This window comes from Anser brachyrhynchus (assembly GCF_964034855.1).
Source record: "Anser brachyrhynchus genome assembly, chromosome: 19".
In the NCBI taxonomy this organism is placed as follows: Eukaryota; Metazoa; Chordata; class Aves; order Anseriformes; family Anatidae; genus Anser; species Anser brachyrhynchus.
In genome coordinates, this window is record NC_137712.1 from 4,335,954 (window position 1) to 4,355,631 (window position 19,678).

The following is a 19,678-nucleotide window of genomic DNA, read 5'->3' on the forward strand; positions in this document are numbered from 1 at the left end:
GTGAATATTTGTAGTTTAACAGCAGCACTTCAACCCTGATAGTCCACGTGGGGTGTGCAGCCTGCGTCTTCCTCCTCCCTGCCTGCATCTTCCTCCTCCCTGCCTGCACCAGCTGCAGCCGTGCAACCTGTCCCTCTTGAGGATTGAGCAAGAGCCACTGCCGAGCACCGTGTTGGCCGAGCTGTGCCTCCCGCAGCTTTCCTAAAATAGTTGGAGAAGGGAGCCCACGAAGTCTCAGGGCGCGATGTAAGCGGCACCCGGCTGCACGGTGACCGCTGACAGCTCCTGCTCGGGGAGCCGGGACCCAGCTGGGGATGGGTGTCCTTTGGGACAGGCTGGTGCACACGCCGTCTGATCCAGAAGGTGGCAATGGCAATCCACGGACACCCAGAAATGGGGATTTCATGGAGGCACGGCCCTGGTATTTAAGGGAGATTTTCAGATGGCTGCTCCTAAGAGGCAGCGTGGTGGCAGCTTCTCTGCATGCTCCGACTGGGGGCTCGGGACTTCTCCTGGGAGCCATAAAAACACCACCTTCAATATCCATGCTCTGCTGTTAAAAGGTGGCCATTCCCCAGGCGTGTTTGTGCTCACTCGTACCGTACAATCTCCTTGCACATGTTCGTGCGTTTCCCTTCCTCCTTCCTTCCTCCTGTCCTTCCTCCCTCCCTCCCTCCTCCCTCCATCCCTCCTCTTTCAGGACAGCTTTGTCACCTCTGTGCAGGGCCGTTCCCTTCCCACACGGCCCCGTTCCGACCCCAAACCCTGCTGCCTCCCCGGCCGGGCACCCCGTGCCCTGCCGCGGGACCCCTCGGCTCAGCACAGGCTCCTGCTGGTACCGAGTTACTGAGACCCCGGGGATGAAAAGGCGTGATGCCCCTGCTGTTACTAGTTCTGTGATTATTTCTCCAGCGCCCATCTCTCAGGCCTCTCCCTTGAGAAAGCAACACGAGGATGGGCCACGAGGGCCGGGAGCAGCGCGCTCGGTGCCCACCAGAGGGTGGTGGCAGCCTCTGCGAGCAGCTCCGCCGCTGCCCCAGGCTGTCGTTCCCTGGCTGTCCGTCGTTCCCTGGCTGTCCGTCGTTCCCTGGCTGTCTCTCGTTCCCTGGCTGTCTCTCATTCCTTGGCTGTCTCTCATTCCCAGGCCGTTTCTCATTCCCTGGCTGTCTCTCATTCCCTGGCTGTCATTCCCAGCAGTGCCAAGGGGCAGGAGAGGGGAGCACCAGCTCTAGCACAAAACCCACCCCGTGCTCCTCTAGTTTATACAATCCCCCTTTCGGCTTTAGGTTCACGCTGGAAGCAGTGCCTAGATCCTCTCTGCTTGTCCCGTGCTCCCCCGGTTCAGGACGTTTGCATGATCTGCAGCGCGCAGCCCACAAGAGTGCGTGCTGGCTGCACGCTCTTCGCCGAGCCTTGCCTTCCAGTTGGTTCCCCGACTATCAAAAATCCCTGCTATCAGCTGTTTTTACTGCTGCAGAGGTGGGTGAGCAGCGTCCTTGCTTCAACACCTCCCACGCAGCTGCTGGCTTTGCAGCTGCAGCGATCGGTCCTGAGTGTCCAGGGGCCAAGTAGGGGTTTTATTATGCAGTAAAAAAAGCCAGGCCACAGCAAGCAGCTTTAATTATCCGCATATAATAAACTCCTCTGTAGCCCTCTACCTACAGACCTGATCTCACAGGGCAGACCAGCATCCAGTGAACCAGAATTATCCCTGGCAGGGCTCCACGCCTTTCAATGGCCTCGTGATTCCTGCCCGGTGGGTGCTGCTGGAGCCCTAGCGGGAGGCAAGGCAGAGAGGCTGAACGGTGAACTTCAGGAATGAGAAAGTTATGGGGAGAAATCTCCTCCGCAGGGTACGGGGAACTGCAGGCTGAGATCAGCATGCTCCCGAGTATACCCGGGGCAGGGCGTAGCTCTGATTGCGAGGCCAGGGCATATGCATGCTGCTCCTGGTCCGATTATACGCGCACTCATCCTGCCCTGCCAGAGGCGTACCAGGCACCGCACACAGCCAGAGCAGGGGCAGACCGAGCGCCAGCACGTCAGGCTAAAAGAAGCACTTCCCGTGATATTAAAAAAAAAAAATAAATAAAAAAGCTTCGCCAAACTGTCCTTGGAATATCAAACAATTGTTTTCCATTCTTCAGAGGGAATCTTCCTTCCCATGCTGGAAGTGAAGGGTCATGCCAGCAGAGTTGCTCTTTCTTCTTTATCTCCGCTTGGCTACATTTGGAAGAGATTAGCGTTGCATTTGTTTGACATCCAGGTTAATAGCTTCCCTTCGTCCCAGCCTCGGCTTCCGGTTTTGGCTATCTGGAAAGCCAGGACGAAAATTAATCGACAAACTCTTGGGAGAGGATCTCCGAAGAAAACTCAGAACAGATTTGAAAAGGGGCTGCTCTGAAGTGCGCTGATTTGGATGGGAGCCACCGAGTGAAAATTAGAGATTTTCAGGAGTTTGCTGCCAAGGAGTTAATGGCCGAGCGTTGAGGTTTGCAATAAATACGCTGGTAATTAATTATAGGAGTTGTCTTCGTGTTTGAAAGTCAAGGAACGCGACCGCTTGTTTGGGTTAAACATCTCCCCTGCAGTATTTGCAGCCCAAACACGAGCCGGGGAGGGGGAGCGCGCGGCCAGACAAAGCAGCGGCTGCTCGGGGGGGTGCTGGGGGGGGCTTGGGGACCCCAAATGCGAACGGGGGCCGGGGGGAGCGGAGCAGCGGGGCGGCTGGGGGGGGGGGGGGGCCGCTGCAGGACGGGGAGCGGGGAGCTCCGGGAGGAGGGAGCGGGGAGGGGGGGTGCAAAAAGGGAAAATAAAAAAAAAAAAAAAAAGAAAGGAAAGGAGGCGTGCAGCGCTCCCGCAGACAAAGGGGCGGCGGGGGCGGGCCGGGAGCTCCTCCCGGCGGGGCGGGGGCTTCGGCCCGGGGGGGGGGGGGGCAGCAAATTCCCACCCGCGGCGGCAGCGGGGGCGGCCCCAGCGGCAGCTCCGCGGCGGTGCAGGTGGGGCCGGGGCAGGAGCGGCAGCAAAAGCAGGAGCAGCACCGGGAGCGAGAGCAGCAGCTTCAGGAGGAGCAGGAGCAAAAGCAGCAGCAGCACCAAGTTTCCCCGGGCCGGGGGGGGGACACACGAAGTTGCGCGGGGGCGGCCCCTTTGTTCCCGGCCCGATGCGGCGCGCCTAGCCCCGGCGGTGGGGCCGCAGCGGGGGCAGGGGCAGCCCTCCGCCGGAAAACTCGGCGCCGTCCCCCGCCTCCCCTTCCTCCTCCTTCCTCCTCCTCCTCCTCCTCCTCCTCCTCCTCCTCCTCCTCCCCGCCGATGCTTCCCCGGGCGGCGGGCGGCGATGGAGCGGGGCGGTAGCGCGGCGGCGCGGTGCGGAGCAGCCCCTCGGGCAGCCGCCCGCTGCCCCTGAGCAGGGAGGAGGAGGAGGAGGAGGAGGAGGAGGAGGAGGAAGGCCGCGGCCATGGAGGAGTGGCGGCAGTGCGGCCGCTGGCTCATCGACTGCAAAGTTTTGCCCCCCAACCACCGGGTGGTCTGGCCCTCGGCGGTGGTCTTCGACCTGGCGCAGGCGCTGCGGGACGGGGTGCTGCTGTGCCAGCTGCTCCACAACCTCTCCCCCGGCTCCATCGACCTCAAGGACATCAACTTCAGGCCGCAGATGTCCCAGGTATTATTATTATTTTTTTATTTTTATTTTTTTTTGGGTGGTGGTGGTGGCGGCGTGCGCGTAGGGCTCTTTGTGTTCTTGCAAAACTTCGTGGTACGAGTGAGTGCGGGCGTGGGTAGGTGGGTGAGGGGGGGAGAGCTTTTTTTCCAGCCCCCCCCGGCTGCCCTTCGCCCCCTACCCCTGTGTTTTAGCTCCCAGCCCCGTACCCCCCCCCCCCCACCCCAAGGCTCAGCCCCAGCACCGGGGCTCAGCGCTGGGAAGCCATCAGCGGCTGTACAGAGGGGGCTGGGGGGGAGAAACCGCCCCGGGGAGGAAGGCAGCGTCCCCCCCACCCCCCCCTTCCCTGTGATGTATAACTAATTTATAACACCCCCACGTTTATAGCCCTCTCGAAACAAAAGCAGCCAGCACGGCCGAGATGAGGCCGGCGCGGTTACTGCCAAGCTTTTCTCGAGGCTTAAGTTTGGCTTTGATGCGCTGCAGGAGCGGTGCTCAGAGCGCTGTCCTGGCAGGGTGCTGGCCCGAAGGGCAAAAGTTTGCCCAGGGAGATGAAAAACAAGAGGAAAACGCTCCCCAGGTGCTCTGCGAGCCCACCCCGGAGCCGGGGGGCCGGGTGCTGCGGGGCTGGGCTCAGCGCTCCCCACCACCGTGGCTTTGGGGTTGGGTGACCCTAAGGCTTTAGGGTTCCCTCCCTGGACGCGTTTCCATCTCCGATCGTTTTGGTGGAAGGATGCTTGCACGCCAAATGGGCTCTGTCCGCCTGGCTTGCAGCGCTCTGCGTTTCCGCGTGCCGAGCCGCGCGGCATTTGCATGGGAATCGGGAAATGAAAATCGATGAGAAACGAATGAAACCCGGCCGTGCGTCCCCTGCCCCGCAGCTGCTGGGAAGCCGCTGTCCTGTTTGAACAGCCGAGGGCTTTCTCGGTAAAAAGGGAGGGGAAATCTCCTGGTCGCGAGGGCATGTGAGAATCTGGGTGTCAAAGTATTCACAGATAAATAACACATAATGTTATCTTGAGTTCTGCTATGCGTTGTGCAAGCACGCTGCCTACCCGCAAGCGCCTTTCCCTGGTTTTCCCAGAGTTTTGTTCAGGGTAACGGTGGGGTTCGTGGCCCTCGTGGCTCCCCAGCCAGCAAAGCACAGCCACGTGCGCTGGGGGAGCTGCTGTGGCTGAGAACAGCTCACCTGCAGGGTGCTGGGCCCCCAAACTGAGCCGTGTTTTGGGGTCTAAAGCGTGTTTTGCTGCGTGCACGGGAACAGCGAGGATGTAGCCGAGGCAGAGACCTTGATCCCACGGCCGGCCAGGGTGGAAAACCCCAACCATGCGGGTGAAAGGGCAGGTCTGTCTGTGAGCGCTCCTGCCGGCACGTGGACCTGCTGGTGAAGGGGAAATAGCGCGCACCCATGGCTCCTCCTGGGGTGTAAGAGTGCTATGAGGCTTCCTCTGGGCTCGCCAGGCTGTAAACCAATCGTACTGCCTGCTGCTGCTGCTGTTACCGATTGCAAGCCATCTGAGTGAAGCTGCAGTTGTGCAGGGACTGGGACTGGTACGGGCAGTGAATGTGCCACTGGTGACGCCCTGTATTTTTCTTCTAGGGAAATATTAAAGCCCTACAACCTAAATTCAGTTTAATGTTTGCCCTGTGGGGAAATAAGCAGGGGTTTAAGGACAGGGGCTGCAGTCAGGGCAGGTCCCCGTGGCAGCCCAGGAAGGAGCCTCGTGCTGCCGAGGCAGGTGTTGCTTGTTGGAGGTGAGGGTTTACAGCCCAGCTGTTACCGAAATCGCTTTCTGCTGCACCACCGGCTGCCTTGCTGGCTTTAGGAGGAGCGTGGAGTGAGCTCGGGGGGGGTCGGATGGCTTTGGGCAGCCCGTTTGTGGCCAGCTGAGCCCACGGGGCGAGCAGGTCCTGATGGAGATGTGGCTGCTACAGCGAGGTTCGGCTCATGCTAACCCACCTAGACCCGAGCCTTTACACGTGCTCTGAGGCACTTGATGTTTCTCTCCCGGTTCCTGAAGCTGGGAAGCTGTGATTTCTCCCCCAGGGCAGCTAAAGGCAGAGCACCTCGCTGCTCTTTGCTCTGTGTTCGCAGCCCCGGGGGGGGGACAGGAGGGCGCTGAGCCCTGCACAGGGGTTGGGCACAGCTGCAGCCGTCAGCACGGGGTTTGGTTTCTCTGGGCCGAATCTCCAAAGAAGAGGGCAGGAGCTGATTTTTGTCAAACAGCTGCGACGCGTTCAGACACGGGGGCTGTGCGAGACAGAGTGTGCCTTGGAACTTCAGGGGTTGTTTTTGATTATAAAGGCACATTTTGCCTGACTGGCTGGGCTGGCTAACCAGCTGTCTGCCTGGCTGCAGAGACTTTTTTTTTTTTTAATTCACTGGAAATGCCGGGGGACAAGACACTTGTGCTAGACTCGAAACACCCAGCGATGTTCAGTCGTCCACCTTTCCGAGTGAATTAAATGGGGTTGTGCAGGTGTGTAATGAGAAACAGCTTTTTGCCGGAGGTGAGCATCACTTCAAAGGCCAGAGGTGAAATCTCATCTCTGCAAAGAATTGCTCCAAGACCCAGACGCTGTCGTCTGTTTTCTTTTCCTTCCCCACTCCACGCTGATTTGCAGCGGGTCTTATTTTCGCTCTCAGCCATCAAAGGTGGCGCGGTTGCTGCGTGGCTCTGGCTGCGCAGCACGGTGAGGCCATCAAGGAGCAGGCTGCAGGGGTTTGCTTCCCTGCCGCGGGGCTGCCCTGGTGTCCCCTTCCTCCTGAAGCCTTTCTGTACGTGTGCGCCAGGCTGGGGCACAGCAGTGGTTTTCTCCTTGATGCAAGGCTATGTTCATTTAACTCGTTGATTTAGCTCCTCGGGCTTAATGAATAACTCCAGCAGGCTGTGACCTCAGGTTTGCTTTTTTGCTTGATTCCAGAGGCGGGAGACCTTGTCTCGGCAGGGCCCAAAGTTGCCGAACCTCCACGGAGGCTGGCAGAAAGAGCAGGAAGAAAAGCGATAAAACCCAGCTGTGCTCTGAGGGCCAGCGGGTGTGAGGCCACTTCTGATGAGCCTGGAGTAAAACTTCATTTCTGCTAATTGCTTTTGCCGTGGAGGCCGTTTGTGGAGAGGCGGGGAGCGGACTGGTGTGCTTGCCCTCGGTACTTATTGATCCTTGTGTCTATTACTGTGGTTGGGTTCGGGGGTAATTCGAGCTGGCTTCTCAGCCAGCTGAGAGCAATGGGAGGCCATCTGCAGTCACAAAGGGGAGCAGATGGAGCACCCCTCAAACCCGCAGTCCCCATTCCTACGTAGACCTGTTCCCAGAGCCCTGCTGCTTCCCCCCCTTCCCCTCTGGGGTACCTCTGGCACCGCGAGGTTCAGCCGCGCTCGTGTCCCGTGCGCTTTGTGAGCGGGGTGGGGAGCTCCGAGCTCCAGATCCCCATCAATAATCGGCTCTGAATCATCATTTTGTTAAGCCTCTGGTCAAATACAAATTAAATGGCTCTTCACTTGCGTTCAGCACGGCTTTTTATTGCACTTTTGGGCGAGGCTGCTCTTGTTTTCCTTGGATAAAATTGATCCTCCCTAGGAGGGCCGTGGATGCCCATGGATGCTGGTGGGGAAGCCCTGCTGCAGGCTGCTCAGGGCAGGTGGGAGCATGGGCAGGGCCCCTGCAGGGACTGGACCAGCTCCTCCAGAGGTCTCTGCAGCTCAAATTGGCTTCCCTTTTCCTTCTCTGAGCACCCTGTGGCAGTGTTATCGGCTGTGATGCTGACACCCTGACGTGTATTTAGGCTGGTGGAAGTTCATACTTCAGCCAAAGCAGCTGTGCCCTTCCAGGGTCTGATCATGCAGTTTGCTGTAAGGTGGAGACTCTCCTTAATATGTTACGTTTGCCCTTCGTTTGAGGTTGTCCTGGACACTTAAATATCTCCTAGATACTTGAAATCAAGCAACCGTATCTATTTAATGTGCACATTTGTGTGCGTGGAGACGTCAAGCTGGCAGTAATGGTCAGCTCATTAAGAATTGGTTGTTGTTGTTGCATATTGACATCTCTCTGTGGATAATCCATCTTGGTCTGCAGTGCCCGGAGGTTTTATTAGGGCTCCCGAGACTGATGAGACGCAGCAAACGTAATTGGCGTGATGACTTGGCTGCCCACTGCTCTGTTTTGCTGTCATTAGGGAAGAACAACAGACAACTGCCTCCCCGCGACGGACGCGTGTGACACCGTGCACCTGCCCGAGCTGTCAGAGGCATCCAGGCCGGTTTGTTTTCTGGAGGATGGGAATAATTTGGTATCAAAGTCCTGTTTATTGATGATGTGGGCGTTCATTTGCCACGACAAGCGGGAGCAGGTGGCTTGTAGCAACTGCTTCCCCCAGGTGTGCGGAGATGGAGGCGCGTTGGTGCACGGGGCACCAGCAATTACCAACGAGGCTCTGGGACCTCCAACGAGGCTTTATAACTAAGGTGCTTGTAATTGCTTCCATGAACCATGATCATAGCTACTTGCAAGGTGGTATTATCAGGGCTGGGTGGGCTGTTCGAGCAGGGGCTGCCTCAAAAAAGCACATGAGTTATCGCCCCAGCTGGAGGCCACTGCTCCCAGGAAAGCCCAGCCTTTTCTGCAGATCAGAGAGTAATTCCCCTGAAGAAAATCGGTATCCTGGGCTTTCTGGGTCTTTCCTACCCAAAAGAAAGCCTAAACGCCTTCAGCTTTCCCCTCTCTCAGCTCCTCGGTGCAGCTACCCTCAGGCTTACCCCGCTCAGGTCCTCTTGCTCTTTATTTACTCTCCGCTTCTTGAAGCCGAGTTCTGTTCCAGAAGCAGCTATAAAAAACGGCCTCATTACATCTCGCTGTTTACTGTGTCTCGGTGACTTCCCGTTCGGATGTGCTGAGCTTTACAAAGGGGGAAAAAAAGGTGCTCTGTTTTGTACGGCCAAACTCGCGAGCGCCTTGCGAATAGGAACCGATTGTAGTCCTTCTTCCCAGCCTCCCCTTCATGCCTCCTGCTCCGTTTCTGGGAGGAGATGTCAAACAGCACCCTAAAACCTTGTGGTACCCCCTCTTTGCTGTTTGGCGAGGTTGTAAGGTAAAAGTTAACCTGGGGCTGAAGGCCCGTGTGTATTCTGCTGGGGCAGAAGGTGACAGAGAGCATCGGATGGATCCTGCTGGCTGTGCCAAGAAGCATAAAGAGCAGGGAAACCTTCCCCCCCCCCCCCCCCCCCTCGAATGATTGATGAAGGTTAAATACCTGCGTTCAATATCGCAGGAACAGCCTCTTGAATGAAGAGCTGCCTTTCAAAGCACAAAGCCACAAAGCAGTCACGTCGGTCCCTCTTCAAGCTGGGACCGAGCTTGGAAGCTGCCTCCTATCCCTACAGCACAATGTTGGGCTGTAAAAAAACGCTCGGCTTTTATGTCCTTGGTGGTGGCCCTTTGTGCTGGGGGTACCGCCAAGGAGATGGGTACCTCGGTGCTGGTTCCTCGGGGCAGAAACGGGCGATTTCTCAGCCAGCACTTGCCTTTCCTCACCCAACCTCAGCCAAGAGGTTAGGTATTAGGTTGCTTGCTCCGGCAGAAGTTCTGCGAGGTGTGGGCTGGGGTTTGGGTTATATCACAGGCGAGGGCAGTGGCCGTGCTGGGCTGTTGGTGGCCAGCGGAGGGGCAGAGCATCGCGGGGTGTGGGCGCGGAGCCGCAGCCTTTGCTTGCTTCAGCTCCTCGGGAGCCAGAAGGGACCTGGCTTTTTGGCTGGGACAGAAATGTTGCTTCAGACTGACCTCAGGGCAAATTTTTGATCTGCTGCTTTGTCCGTTCTTAAAGAGACAAACCTTTTTCTCCAGTGTTTGAGCATTTGTGCTTCTCCGCGTGGATTCCCTTAAGCCCGCTTTAAGTAGCCTCTCAGATATGCTAATCCCACGGGGCTGATTTTGCTTTAATTCTTGAAACCGTGCAGTCTTTCTCCTGGGCATGAGCCCTGCAGGTGCCAGGGCTGGGAGCGTGGCTGGGCTCAGGGTGGGAGCATCGGGGTCACATCTGCTTCATGGGGTGTGTGTGTGCTGGGTGGGGAGGATTGGCTTGGAGGGCAGGTGAGCACAGGGAGCTTGGCAACACCTCTGGGGATCGAAGACTTTATTTTTATTTTTTTTAAAAGTGTGGATGCACCTTCTTTGAGCAGTTTCTTTGCCTTTCCTCATGCCAGCCCTGACCTCGGTTGGATCCATCGGATCCAGCTTGAGATGCGTCCCTGTGGCTGCTCTCCTGGCAGCCAGCACAGCTTCTCTGATCCCACCCCAAGTGCGTGCTCGGTGCCACTGCCAGGTGACCCCTTCTTGTGTGGATGCCTGTGCCCTGCCCAGCACCTCGCTCAGCACCCCCGGACCCGCAGGGCTCACTGTGTGCCAGCCCCTTGCAAAGCCTCAGCCCCGGCGTGCCCTGGGGGGCTGCGGCTCTCACCCTGACTGCCTCTGCTTGTTCCCGCTGCCAGCGAGCTGTGAGTCAGCCCCGATGTTCTCTGGGGTTGGTATTAGCCCGAGGAGATGAACTGCTGGAGCATTTTATTGGGGTGACTCACGCGTTACCACGCTGCAGCCCCCACGTCCTCACCCTCCTGGCCGTGCCGCAGGGAGGTGGCGGCGCCCTGCGATGCCGGGAACAGCTCTGGTCTCCGTCCCAAAACTGGTGGGCTTTGGCTGCCCAGGTGGGGGTGCAGGCACCGTGCAGGGCACAGCTCAAGTGCAGAGCTGTCCCCGTGCCCCCCGGGTCCCTGTCCCCAGCTGAGCCCCCTGTATGCGCTGCTGTCCGCTGTCCTGCCCCTCCTCGTACCCTGCTTTCTTATCCAAAGCTGTTTCCTCTGATCTTCCTTCTATAAGGAGAGGGAAAGACTTCCCTTTTTCTTTAGGGCAGCTGCTAATAAAAATCAGCATTTAACAACTTCAAACCCAGCTTTAATTAAATGCCTCTTCCCAGCGCTGTGTTCTCCCCTTCGAGAACAAGACAGCCTGAAAAAGGTCTGTTTCTAATAAAAACGACTTTTTTTTTTCTTTTTTCCCCTCCCCTCCTGTTTTCTTTGGTTGCAGCTCAGGGCTGTGCTTCATCCGATGACACAACCCGAGCGCGGCCGCTCCTTGTCCCCCACCCTCCGTGACGGCTCGCGGCCGGGGCTCTGCCAAAGCAGCGAGCGGAGCATGTCGCTGCGTGCGGTGCTGCTGCTGGGGCACCGCCTGCCCGGGTCCCCTGTAGGGTCCCCTATAGCTGGGGTTTGTCAGTGGCCCTGCAACTGCCGAGCACTGTGAGCGTGAGCCGCTCCTTCTCAGAGCGTGGGCGTTGTGTAGGGGTAGCAGACCTTTCCCTACAGGTGTGCGTTATTTTTCTTTTTCCTTTTTCTTTTCCCCTTTCTTTTCCCTGTGTGGGGCTATCACAAGCATCTTTCCTATTTTTGGATGTTTTTGCTGCTCCTTCTGGGAATGTTTGACCGGGACCCCGTTCCGGACTAGCCCAGCCTCGTGGGTTTGGTCCTTGTTATTGGAAAGGTTTAGCTAAGAAAGCTGTTACAGTTGAATCCCTGCAAAAAGCTTTCAGCTCAGGGTAAGTGGAGCATCTGACCATCTTCTGTGTCAGAGGGTGTTCTCGCCGTAGGACAAGTCTGAATGGCTCCATCCTAGAAACAACTGGACAAATAGGGGTTCAGACGGGATCAGGATGCTATTGTGTGTTTAGGTGTAAAGCCAGGTCGCTCTGGAAGAAAAACTTCCTTTGGGAGAAGTCACCGAGGACTGGTGTTGTATGTCAGCCATCGAAATGCCCAGGCTAAGAAGCCCCACGGAAGACGTTTTGGAACACCTCTGCTTCTCAGGGTCATTCTCCTTCTGAAGTGCCCGAAGCAGTTGTCTTGACCTGATTCGAGGGCTGGAGGCCCTTTCCGTCCCCAAAACAAAGGATGCGGCCTTCCCATTGTCTCTCTTCCGCCTAACGCGCTGTCGCTTGGGTGGCAAGAGATAACGCGGGGTCTATTCTTGTTTCGCAACCCGTGGGACTGCCCTGTCTGGACAGCAAGCCTTCGGCTGGAAGGTCCTCCTTCGCCTTCTTGGAAAGCCACCAACCTGAGTCATATCCTGACTTGCTCCGCTCGTTTGGCTCCTCGGTGGTGTGATCCAGCGAGCTCCCCCCCGCTCCGCAGACGGGCTGCGCAGCCTTGTCTGTGGCAGAGACCCAGCTGGAAATCAGCCTTTATTTGCCGTGACACCGCTCGACGTCTCCGGATTGGATTTGTCGGCTCTGCTGGACCCGGGCAGCATCTCCGATTTCGCACGGTGCCCTGCGCGCCCCGCTCGGGAGCAGCATCAGCCCGTGCTGACGGCTGACCCGGGGCTGAACCTGGCGCGGCGGATGCAGATGCTGAGAGCTGTGCTGGGATGTGATAAGAGTGGTGTGGGGTTGGGGGATTTGTGCCCCCTGGGCTCAGCTGCCAGCCCTGCCCAAGTCCCCGCGCTCACCTGCGGCAGTGCCTGGCTCTGCCTTGATGGATGGGAGAGGTTAAGGAGCTCCTATAGAGGGAATTTGCTCTTTCTCTTTGAGCATATGCTTTAATGCTGATGGAGGGGGGAGTAAATTGGCCTTTTTATAGCATTCATATCTTTTGCTGTGTTTTATAGTGGTTTACTGCTAAATGGAACATCTGGTCTGTGAAAGGGGCTGAGCGGGGAGCAGAGCAGGCTGCGGATCGAGGAGGGGAGGAGCGGGAGAAGTGATTTGTGTCTACTGCTGCAGACACAGAATTAGCCGTTAAATCCCCAGAACTCAGGTGCATGACAAAAGCAGCTGGCCACATGGAAAACAGGCATGTGCCCAAGCCTTGAGCATGGCCGAGGATGGGGCAAGCTCCTGGGTCCCTCTGGGGGAGCCCCGTTGCGGCGCCTTGCTCAGGATCAGCAGCACCCTGTCTGAGCGTGCGTTCCCCAAGCTGCTCTGCACTGAGACCTGCTTTAGGAGCTGTTTTTGTTTTCTAGGACAGGCTGTTTGGCTGCTTTGGGTTTATCAGGTACTTGGAGTGTTCACAGCTGTGCTGGGAGCATCCGAGTTCATGCAAGGGTACAGCTTTTCCTATGAGCAGACCCCTGCTCCTGAGAGGCTGGGCTCATCTTGGCAGCAGACCCAGCAAGAATGGGGAAGATTATATACATATATATCTTATATATCCATATAATTTTTTTTGAAGAGCTGTAGTGTGTTAAACGCTGCAAACCCCAGGCTGAATGGCATGTCCCCAGGACAGGAAATGTGTACAGCATCTGGGGCAGGCTTGTGTGCGTATCAAGACCCTTTGTGTTTATGGGAAGCACTTTCACATGTGAGTGATCTTCCAGGAAAGCTGGTGGTAAGGCTCAAGGGGTGGGGGAGCACAAGTCTCATCTCAAAGAGCTGTGGGAGAACTGTGACTTTAAACAGAGAACAAAATCAAACTTATAGTGAACCCAGGATGTTACTTTGAAGAGGGATTTTTTTTTTTAAATATATATAGACAAACTTACAAACTTCCATTTTCCTTTTCTGTCACTGCTGCAAAGCTTAGGGTTGTTTTCTGGGAACTGCTGCTGAGCTGGGCACAGCCCCAAGGGCTCCCCGAGCTCCACGTTGCTCGGTGCCGCCAGGCTGGGCTGCTGGCGAGGAGCAGGGCTTCCCCTGCATGCCTCTTCTGTACGTGGGTGCCCGCTCCGTGCGGTGAAACCTGGCTTTGTAACTGGTGCCGGCAGTGCTAGGGAGCCCGGGCGTGAGATCCCTGCCCACAAGGGTAGATTTTTTTTTTCCACGCGGAGTCGCAGGACGTGAAATGTGAGCGTGGCGCTGAGGTTTGCCGGGGCTGGAGCAGGGTGCCAGGAGGTGAAGTTCCCAGGGCAGCCTCCCTGCGCCACCTGCCCCTGCTCACCTCGGCTCTCCCCGCCACCGGCGTGATTCACCCAGCGTCTGCTTGCGAAACCAGCTGGAGATGCAGGAGCCCGTCCCGCTCCGGAGCAAACATTTTTTGTAAAACCGGAGTCTAAAGCTTTAAAACAAAATCCAGCGTCTTGCCAGCTGCGAATCGCCCTGCGTGCTCGGGCGGCAGCGAGGGCTCGAAGGCTGGGAGCTGGGTGGCACGGCGCGTCTCTTGTTTAACTTTAATCCCTTCGTGCGTGTCAGTTGAGTTTTGGTTTCTCCAGCGGTGGAGGTGCTCGTACTGATGGAGTCGGGACGTTTCCCACATTTAATCGCTGCTGCTTCCCGCCTGCTCGGCACGGCATCGATCTGCATGGTGCAACCAGCATCTCCTGGTGGGAACGCGGTCCGAGAGGAGGCCAGCTTGGTCGAATGTCCTCTGCGCTTGGTAGCAAAACCCGTTTCTTGCAACACGAACAGCGGCGGTGGTCAGAGGCCGGGAAGAAGAAGAGATAAAGCCACGATAAGGCAGCCCTGGCTGGGAGAGAGGGGCTGGAAGAAGGCTTTGCTCAACCCTTGCTGGAAGGCTCTGCAGCCTCGTGCGTGTCTGGGTGCACGTCACCAAGCTTTACCCACGCTGAGGAGCATTTTTCTTAGGGGTCACAAAGGTTAGAGGTAAAGTTCTCTTGTATTGACGGCTCGGTTATCTCAGAAAGCGTAATGAGGAAGCTTTAATGAAACTACAGTGTCTGCTTGAGTCTTTTTTTTAGCCAGGTTGTTGCAATAAGCATTTCTAATTAGCGAGATTTAATTCCAGATTTTTGTCCCCCCCTGCAACTCCCCCTTACTACTTAATTATATTTGCTAACATGTTTAACAGCTTTCCCTTCAGAAAAGAACAATTTATTCAAAGGTCATAAACAGATTCTGGCATTAATTACTCCAGGAGCCACACTGGGCTGCACCAGAGAAACCAACTCCGTGGGGAGCGCTAAACCTTTGGCGGCTGGATTTATCTGCAGTTGAAACGACTTTGTTTGCACGCGCACAAAAGATAGGCACCTCCAAAAAATAAAAGTCATTGTATCTATGTTAGAGCCCAAGTTTTTAAAACCCACGGGGATCTTGCAGGTAATTTCCTTCAGTTTTTGGAACAAGCGGATAAATCACATCTGCTTTGATCTGCTCGTCTCTGCCTTACAGACAACGTCCAAGGGTGTTTCCATCGATGGGTTTCGATCCCATCGCTGCTGTTGGGGTGCTGGAGTGGAGGAAACTCGGCAGCAGGATGGGGCTGAGCCCTTCCCCTTGTCACCAAATGCCAGCTGCAGCCTCTGGCTGCCCAGCCTGGCTGCTGGGCTAGGTTAATGGTTTTTGTAACCTCCCCATTTCGGAGCGGCTGCAACATCTGTTCCAAGTGATAATCAAGCAGTGCTGTGGGGAAATTAGCATACAGCTGCCAGGGTGGGTGACAGTCTATAGAAAAAAAAAAAAAAATGAATTTACTGATGGAAGATGAAGCCTCATTGCATTTTCATATTTCCTGGTGGTTTTGGCAGCGCGACCAAAATCTGCTCCTTTGTGATGGAAAAGGCCAGTGCTGCTCTGTGGGCTCCTGATGTAAATTTAGGAGCGAAGTGTCCTTTGTTCCAGTTCTTCCAAGAGTACTTCTGCCTGCTTTTGGTTCTTCCTGAGGTCTGTACGTCTCCCTGGTGTGGTTGAACCCACCCTTGGTGCTGGTGCTGCCGCTGCCCTCCCGGCGCGGAGCCGTGGCTTGGCTCCCTCCCTCCTGCCCGCTGAGCTCGCCGCTGAGGACCGGCTCGATGCACGCAATTAAACCGTGTCTCTGTGACTTTTCCTCCCTGGTGCTCTTCCAGAAGAGCCAGCTCCCGGCGTCCTGTGATGCGAGGATTTATTTTTTCCTTAAGGGAAGGCAGACAAACAGGCGCTGACGTTGTTGCTTTCGCTACTTTGGGGGAAACGCATGAAAACGCGATTGAAGTGCTCTCTGAAGTCTCATAAACTTGAAAGCCAATTTAAAACAAGCAAGTTTTAAAATTTATAAAGCAGGATGATCACTGAACAATGGGTGGTGCTGTGCTGAATTCCGCTCCTTGTCAGATTAAAATAAAGGGGGGGGGAAGGAGGAGAACACCTTCAGCCTTGGGGTCTGCCACCAAAAGCTGGTGAAACCAGAGCTCTTCTCCCCTGTAAGCATGGAGAAAAATAATCTGAAGTGGGATGATCTGCGAAATGTCTGGTTCGACTTGGTGTGAATAAAACGAGAGAGAATAAAGCCTCGAGTGGTGTAAAGCAGCGTTGTAACTCCACCAAGGGAGGAACTTGCCAAAGGCTTTTTATTCGCGTGGGTATTAAACCTCCTGGGCTGGAGCGCAGGGAAGGACCTCTCCAAGCAGGCGAGGAACAACTCAAATAGACTTTTTTTTTTTTTGAGACAATTCTCCTAATAATAGGGCGATGGTGTGAAGCTCTGGTATAATAAAGGCAAGGCGTCAGGTAGTGTTATTGCTCACAGAAACCTGCTGTTCACCGCGCAGGGCTGTGATTTGTGTGATTCGTGTGCCACTGTGGCAGGAGGAGCTTCCACGCCGCAGGAGGCAGGCGGCAGTGGTACAGGTGTCTGCAACAAGGGGTATTTAACTTGTCGGTGTGCTGAAGGTAACTTAATAACTGCTTGGGTTTGTCTTTGTCGCGTTAGCAGCCTGCCTCTGTCATGTGTTTGAGTGCTTCTGAATAAACGGAGAGCTGCTCCCTCCGCCCGCTTGGTGTTTTTACTCAGGAAAATGTAAAAAATGAAAGAAAATAGTAGATATGGATAAAACTGCAGGGGGACTCGCCCCGTTTCGCTGGAGCTGTGCCCTGGAAGTGGCAGCGTGCATCTCTGGGTACCAGCCGTGGTGGCACCGGGGGTCCCGTCCTGGTGGCTCCGTCCCGGTGGCACCGGCCATGCTCCTTGGGCTGCTCCTGAAACCCTTACGGTGACCTCAGGGTTTGGTAGGAACACTTCAAGGGATCTACCCTTTTTTTTTTTTCCTTCTTCTTCTTCTTTAGGTCCTCTGAGTGCTGTGGTTGTGCTGCTCCTGCTGCTAATGGCAGCTGTCCTTTGCCAGGTTTCTTCCCCTCCTGCCCGTAAATAGAAGCACGAGGAGCAGGAGGAAGGGCTGCCGGCCGTCTCCTCTCTATAAGGAGACTCCTCTGGCTTGAGGGAAACTCACTGTGACTTCTGAAAGCTGCCCCAGGGCTCATGCTTCACTTTTCCAAGCACAGACTGAGTTTTCCCCAAGATACCTGCTACCTTCCCTCTGCTCTGCGGGCGGCTGGGGCAGCAGTGCTGGGAAAGGTGCTGGTCCCAGGGTCTGGTGGCGCTGGCTTTGGCACTGCCACCCGTACAGGAACAAAGCAGGAAGGTGAGTGCTCAGATTATCCCAATTGTACGGTCTGTACATGCTTCAGGGGTCGATGCAGTCATCGTAATAAAGTAAAATAAAAGATTAATTGGTTTATGTTGGGGCTGGGTCCCCAAACCTGCATGGAGGAGGAGAAGGGTCTGCACACCTCTCCTGGTGTGTCACGCGTGGGGTGGGTGCTGTCACCGTGCCGGCGTGTCCCACAGCGCCTGGGTCTGGCAGCAAAGCTCCTTGTGTCACGTTTCCTTGGGATTTAATGTCTTTAGCGTCCATTAGCCGGGCCGTGTTTCTGTTTCTCTCCTTCCCACCCTGTTCTTCTTGGCTCGCTGGCTTGGAAATCCTTGTGGCCATGTTCTGGGAGATGACGGCGTAATTAGCGCTGATGGAGCTGATGAGCAGCCTGGGCTTTGTGCTGCTGCAAGGTGCTGAGCCGAGCCCCCCCCCCCCCCCCCCCCCCCGATATCTTGGCATTATTTTTCCTGGTGTTCTGTGGGAAGAAAACTTTTTTTTGCAGAAACTTTCGGTGGGTGGCTTGCAAAGAAATCCTCTGTGCACTGAAGAGGTGTTGGTAACAGCTCTGTGGGTTTTAGGCAATTGTTGTTTTCTAAAAAACCAAAGCAGCTGCAGGGCTTCGTGTGGCTGTGGTCTGCTCGCAGACTCTGGTTCTGCAGAAATCTTTCAAAGTGGATGTGAGCGCTGTGGGGAAAAAAGGGCAGTTACAGATGTCACTGTTTGCATCAGTTTTGTTGAATTGTGGGGTTACAGGTCCAAGCTCTTCCTGGTCCTTTCTTTACAAGGTAGGGGCCCTAATCCTGGGCAGCAGATTGCTCAGACGTCCACCACGGACTGGCTTGGGGTGGCCCATTTGGGTGCTTGGGTCAAAAAGAAGTCACAAAGCAGAAAGCAGGAGGGCTCTGGTCCTGGGAGGACTCCGTTTCTCCTCCGATGGCAAGGGAGGCTGTGCGCTGCCCTGATTTTCTTCCCCTCCCCGAGACGCGAGCCCCCCACCAGACGTGTCAGACACATGGTGGTCGCTCCTTGAGTCTTGGAGGGGAAACAGTCTTCAGGACGGGAGGTTTTTTTAATAATAAAGGAAAAAAAAAGTTGTGTTTTACTACTTGATTGCAGCCAGAAGTGATGGCCACGATGACTTTACGTGGAATGTTATTTATTCTCCCCTCCCTAAAAGGCACTCAGCACTTGGAAAGCCTTTTCTCCGTGGAGATGAGGAAGGACTGTTTTGAATAAGAGCTTTTTATATTGGAAGCTACACCTTAGAGAAAGATGTTTTATTTCCCCTGGTGTTTATGGCCGTGTAAAATACTACGTAGCCTTCATTTTTTTTTTCTGTATGGTCCCAATTGCAGTATGCAGAGAAGCAATTTACTCCTAACAGCTCAGCCTAATACGTGCCATAGCGATTTTCACAGGAGCCAGACCCGTCTTAATGTTGGCTATATGACTTCTAAAACGCACCATGCTTGCTTCTAACCATTAATAACTTGTGCTTGGGGCTGTGCAGAGCCCAGCGCGTCTTAGTCTGACAAAAACCCGTGTGGCTGTTCTTCTGCCTTAATTTTGTGCTTAAAAAAGTGGATTTGGAGGAGAAGGGTGTGTGAGCAGGGCTAGGCCAGTGACGCAGGGTAGTGCATGGCCAATTTAAGGCAGATTGTGACATCTTCTGCATAAACACAGGTCTTGAGATCTTACTCCTGTGACATTTTCCTATGCGTGCTCTAGTTGAGTTGTCCATACGTTTGACACTGTGGATGTGTTGCTGGAAGTAGTTGCTTAGAGAGGGATTGATTTAAAGCAGAAGATTGCTCTTCTTTAGTTATATATGTGGTTTAAGTAGTGAACAGTAATTTATATTGGGTGGCTCTAGGAAAATAGCTCAGGGTTGCCGGCAAAAAATGGGAAACAGAGTCCATGTCCGGCTGCCTGTTGATGCTTTCTTAGGCATATCAATAAAATAACTTCAATTTGCAGGTCAGGGAGCTGGCGTTTTTAGGGCCGCTGCCTATCTAGAGGTATTGATCGTCTCCCAGTCGAAGCTCTGAGCGTTGTGCTCCATGTCCAGCTGATGGCCAGCCCTAAAGCGGCTCCGGGACCAGCCGGGGTTAACGGCCACGTGGAGGAAGGAGGGAGCTGGGGATCAGATGCTGCTTCCAGCTCCCCCCAACTCCTTGGGCTGGAACACGACGTTAATGGGCCAGCCCAACAAGTCCCTGGGGCCTCATCTCCCTGCTCAACTCGTAACCAAATTAATTAGACCAGCGCAGCAAAACGCACCCTTCCCTATCGCTCCCTGCTCTGCAAATGCAATTACGCCTTTACGCGGAGTTTATTTTAGATATTCCAATTAGGAGAATAAGCTTTGCTCTTATGTGCTGTCTGCTGTAACTGTTTGTGTCTGACTGGTAAATACATCATTAAATTCTGTTTCCAGGGGAAATACTTGTCCTAGTAAAACACCTGCGTTTGACTGCACCCAAGTCAGCGAAGGGATGGGGAGAGTCGGTGCCAGAAGACAGCCAGTTCTCTTCACCCCACAGAAATTCCAGTTAACTTTATTTTTTTTTGCCTAAATGAGTGTAAATTGGGGATAACTGCAGCATTGCAAGTGTAAGCGTTTGTGACTACATGTACCTGTTAAACTTCCCGCTAAATTATTTAACAGAGC

The 19,678-nt window shown here is 55.0% G+C and overlaps 1 protein-coding gene across 2 annotated transcripts in view; it reads left to right on the forward strand.

The window, feature by feature from the left end:
- The first annotated feature begins 3,448 nt into the window (after positions 1-3,448).
- The window catches only part of VAV2 (vav guanine nucleotide exchange factor 2), a 125,846-nt gene continuing 109,616 nt past the window's right edge, over positions 3,449-19,678 (forward strand). For both annotated transcript variants that reach the window (XM_080561656.1, XM_080561655.1), the window contains exon 1: positions 3,449-3,660. In XM_080561656.1, the coding sequence (XP_080417782.1) occupies positions 3,457-3,660 (204 nt within the window). In that variant the 5' untranslated portion in view covers positions 3,449-3,456. The remainder of the gene's footprint in view (positions 3,661-19,678) is intronic.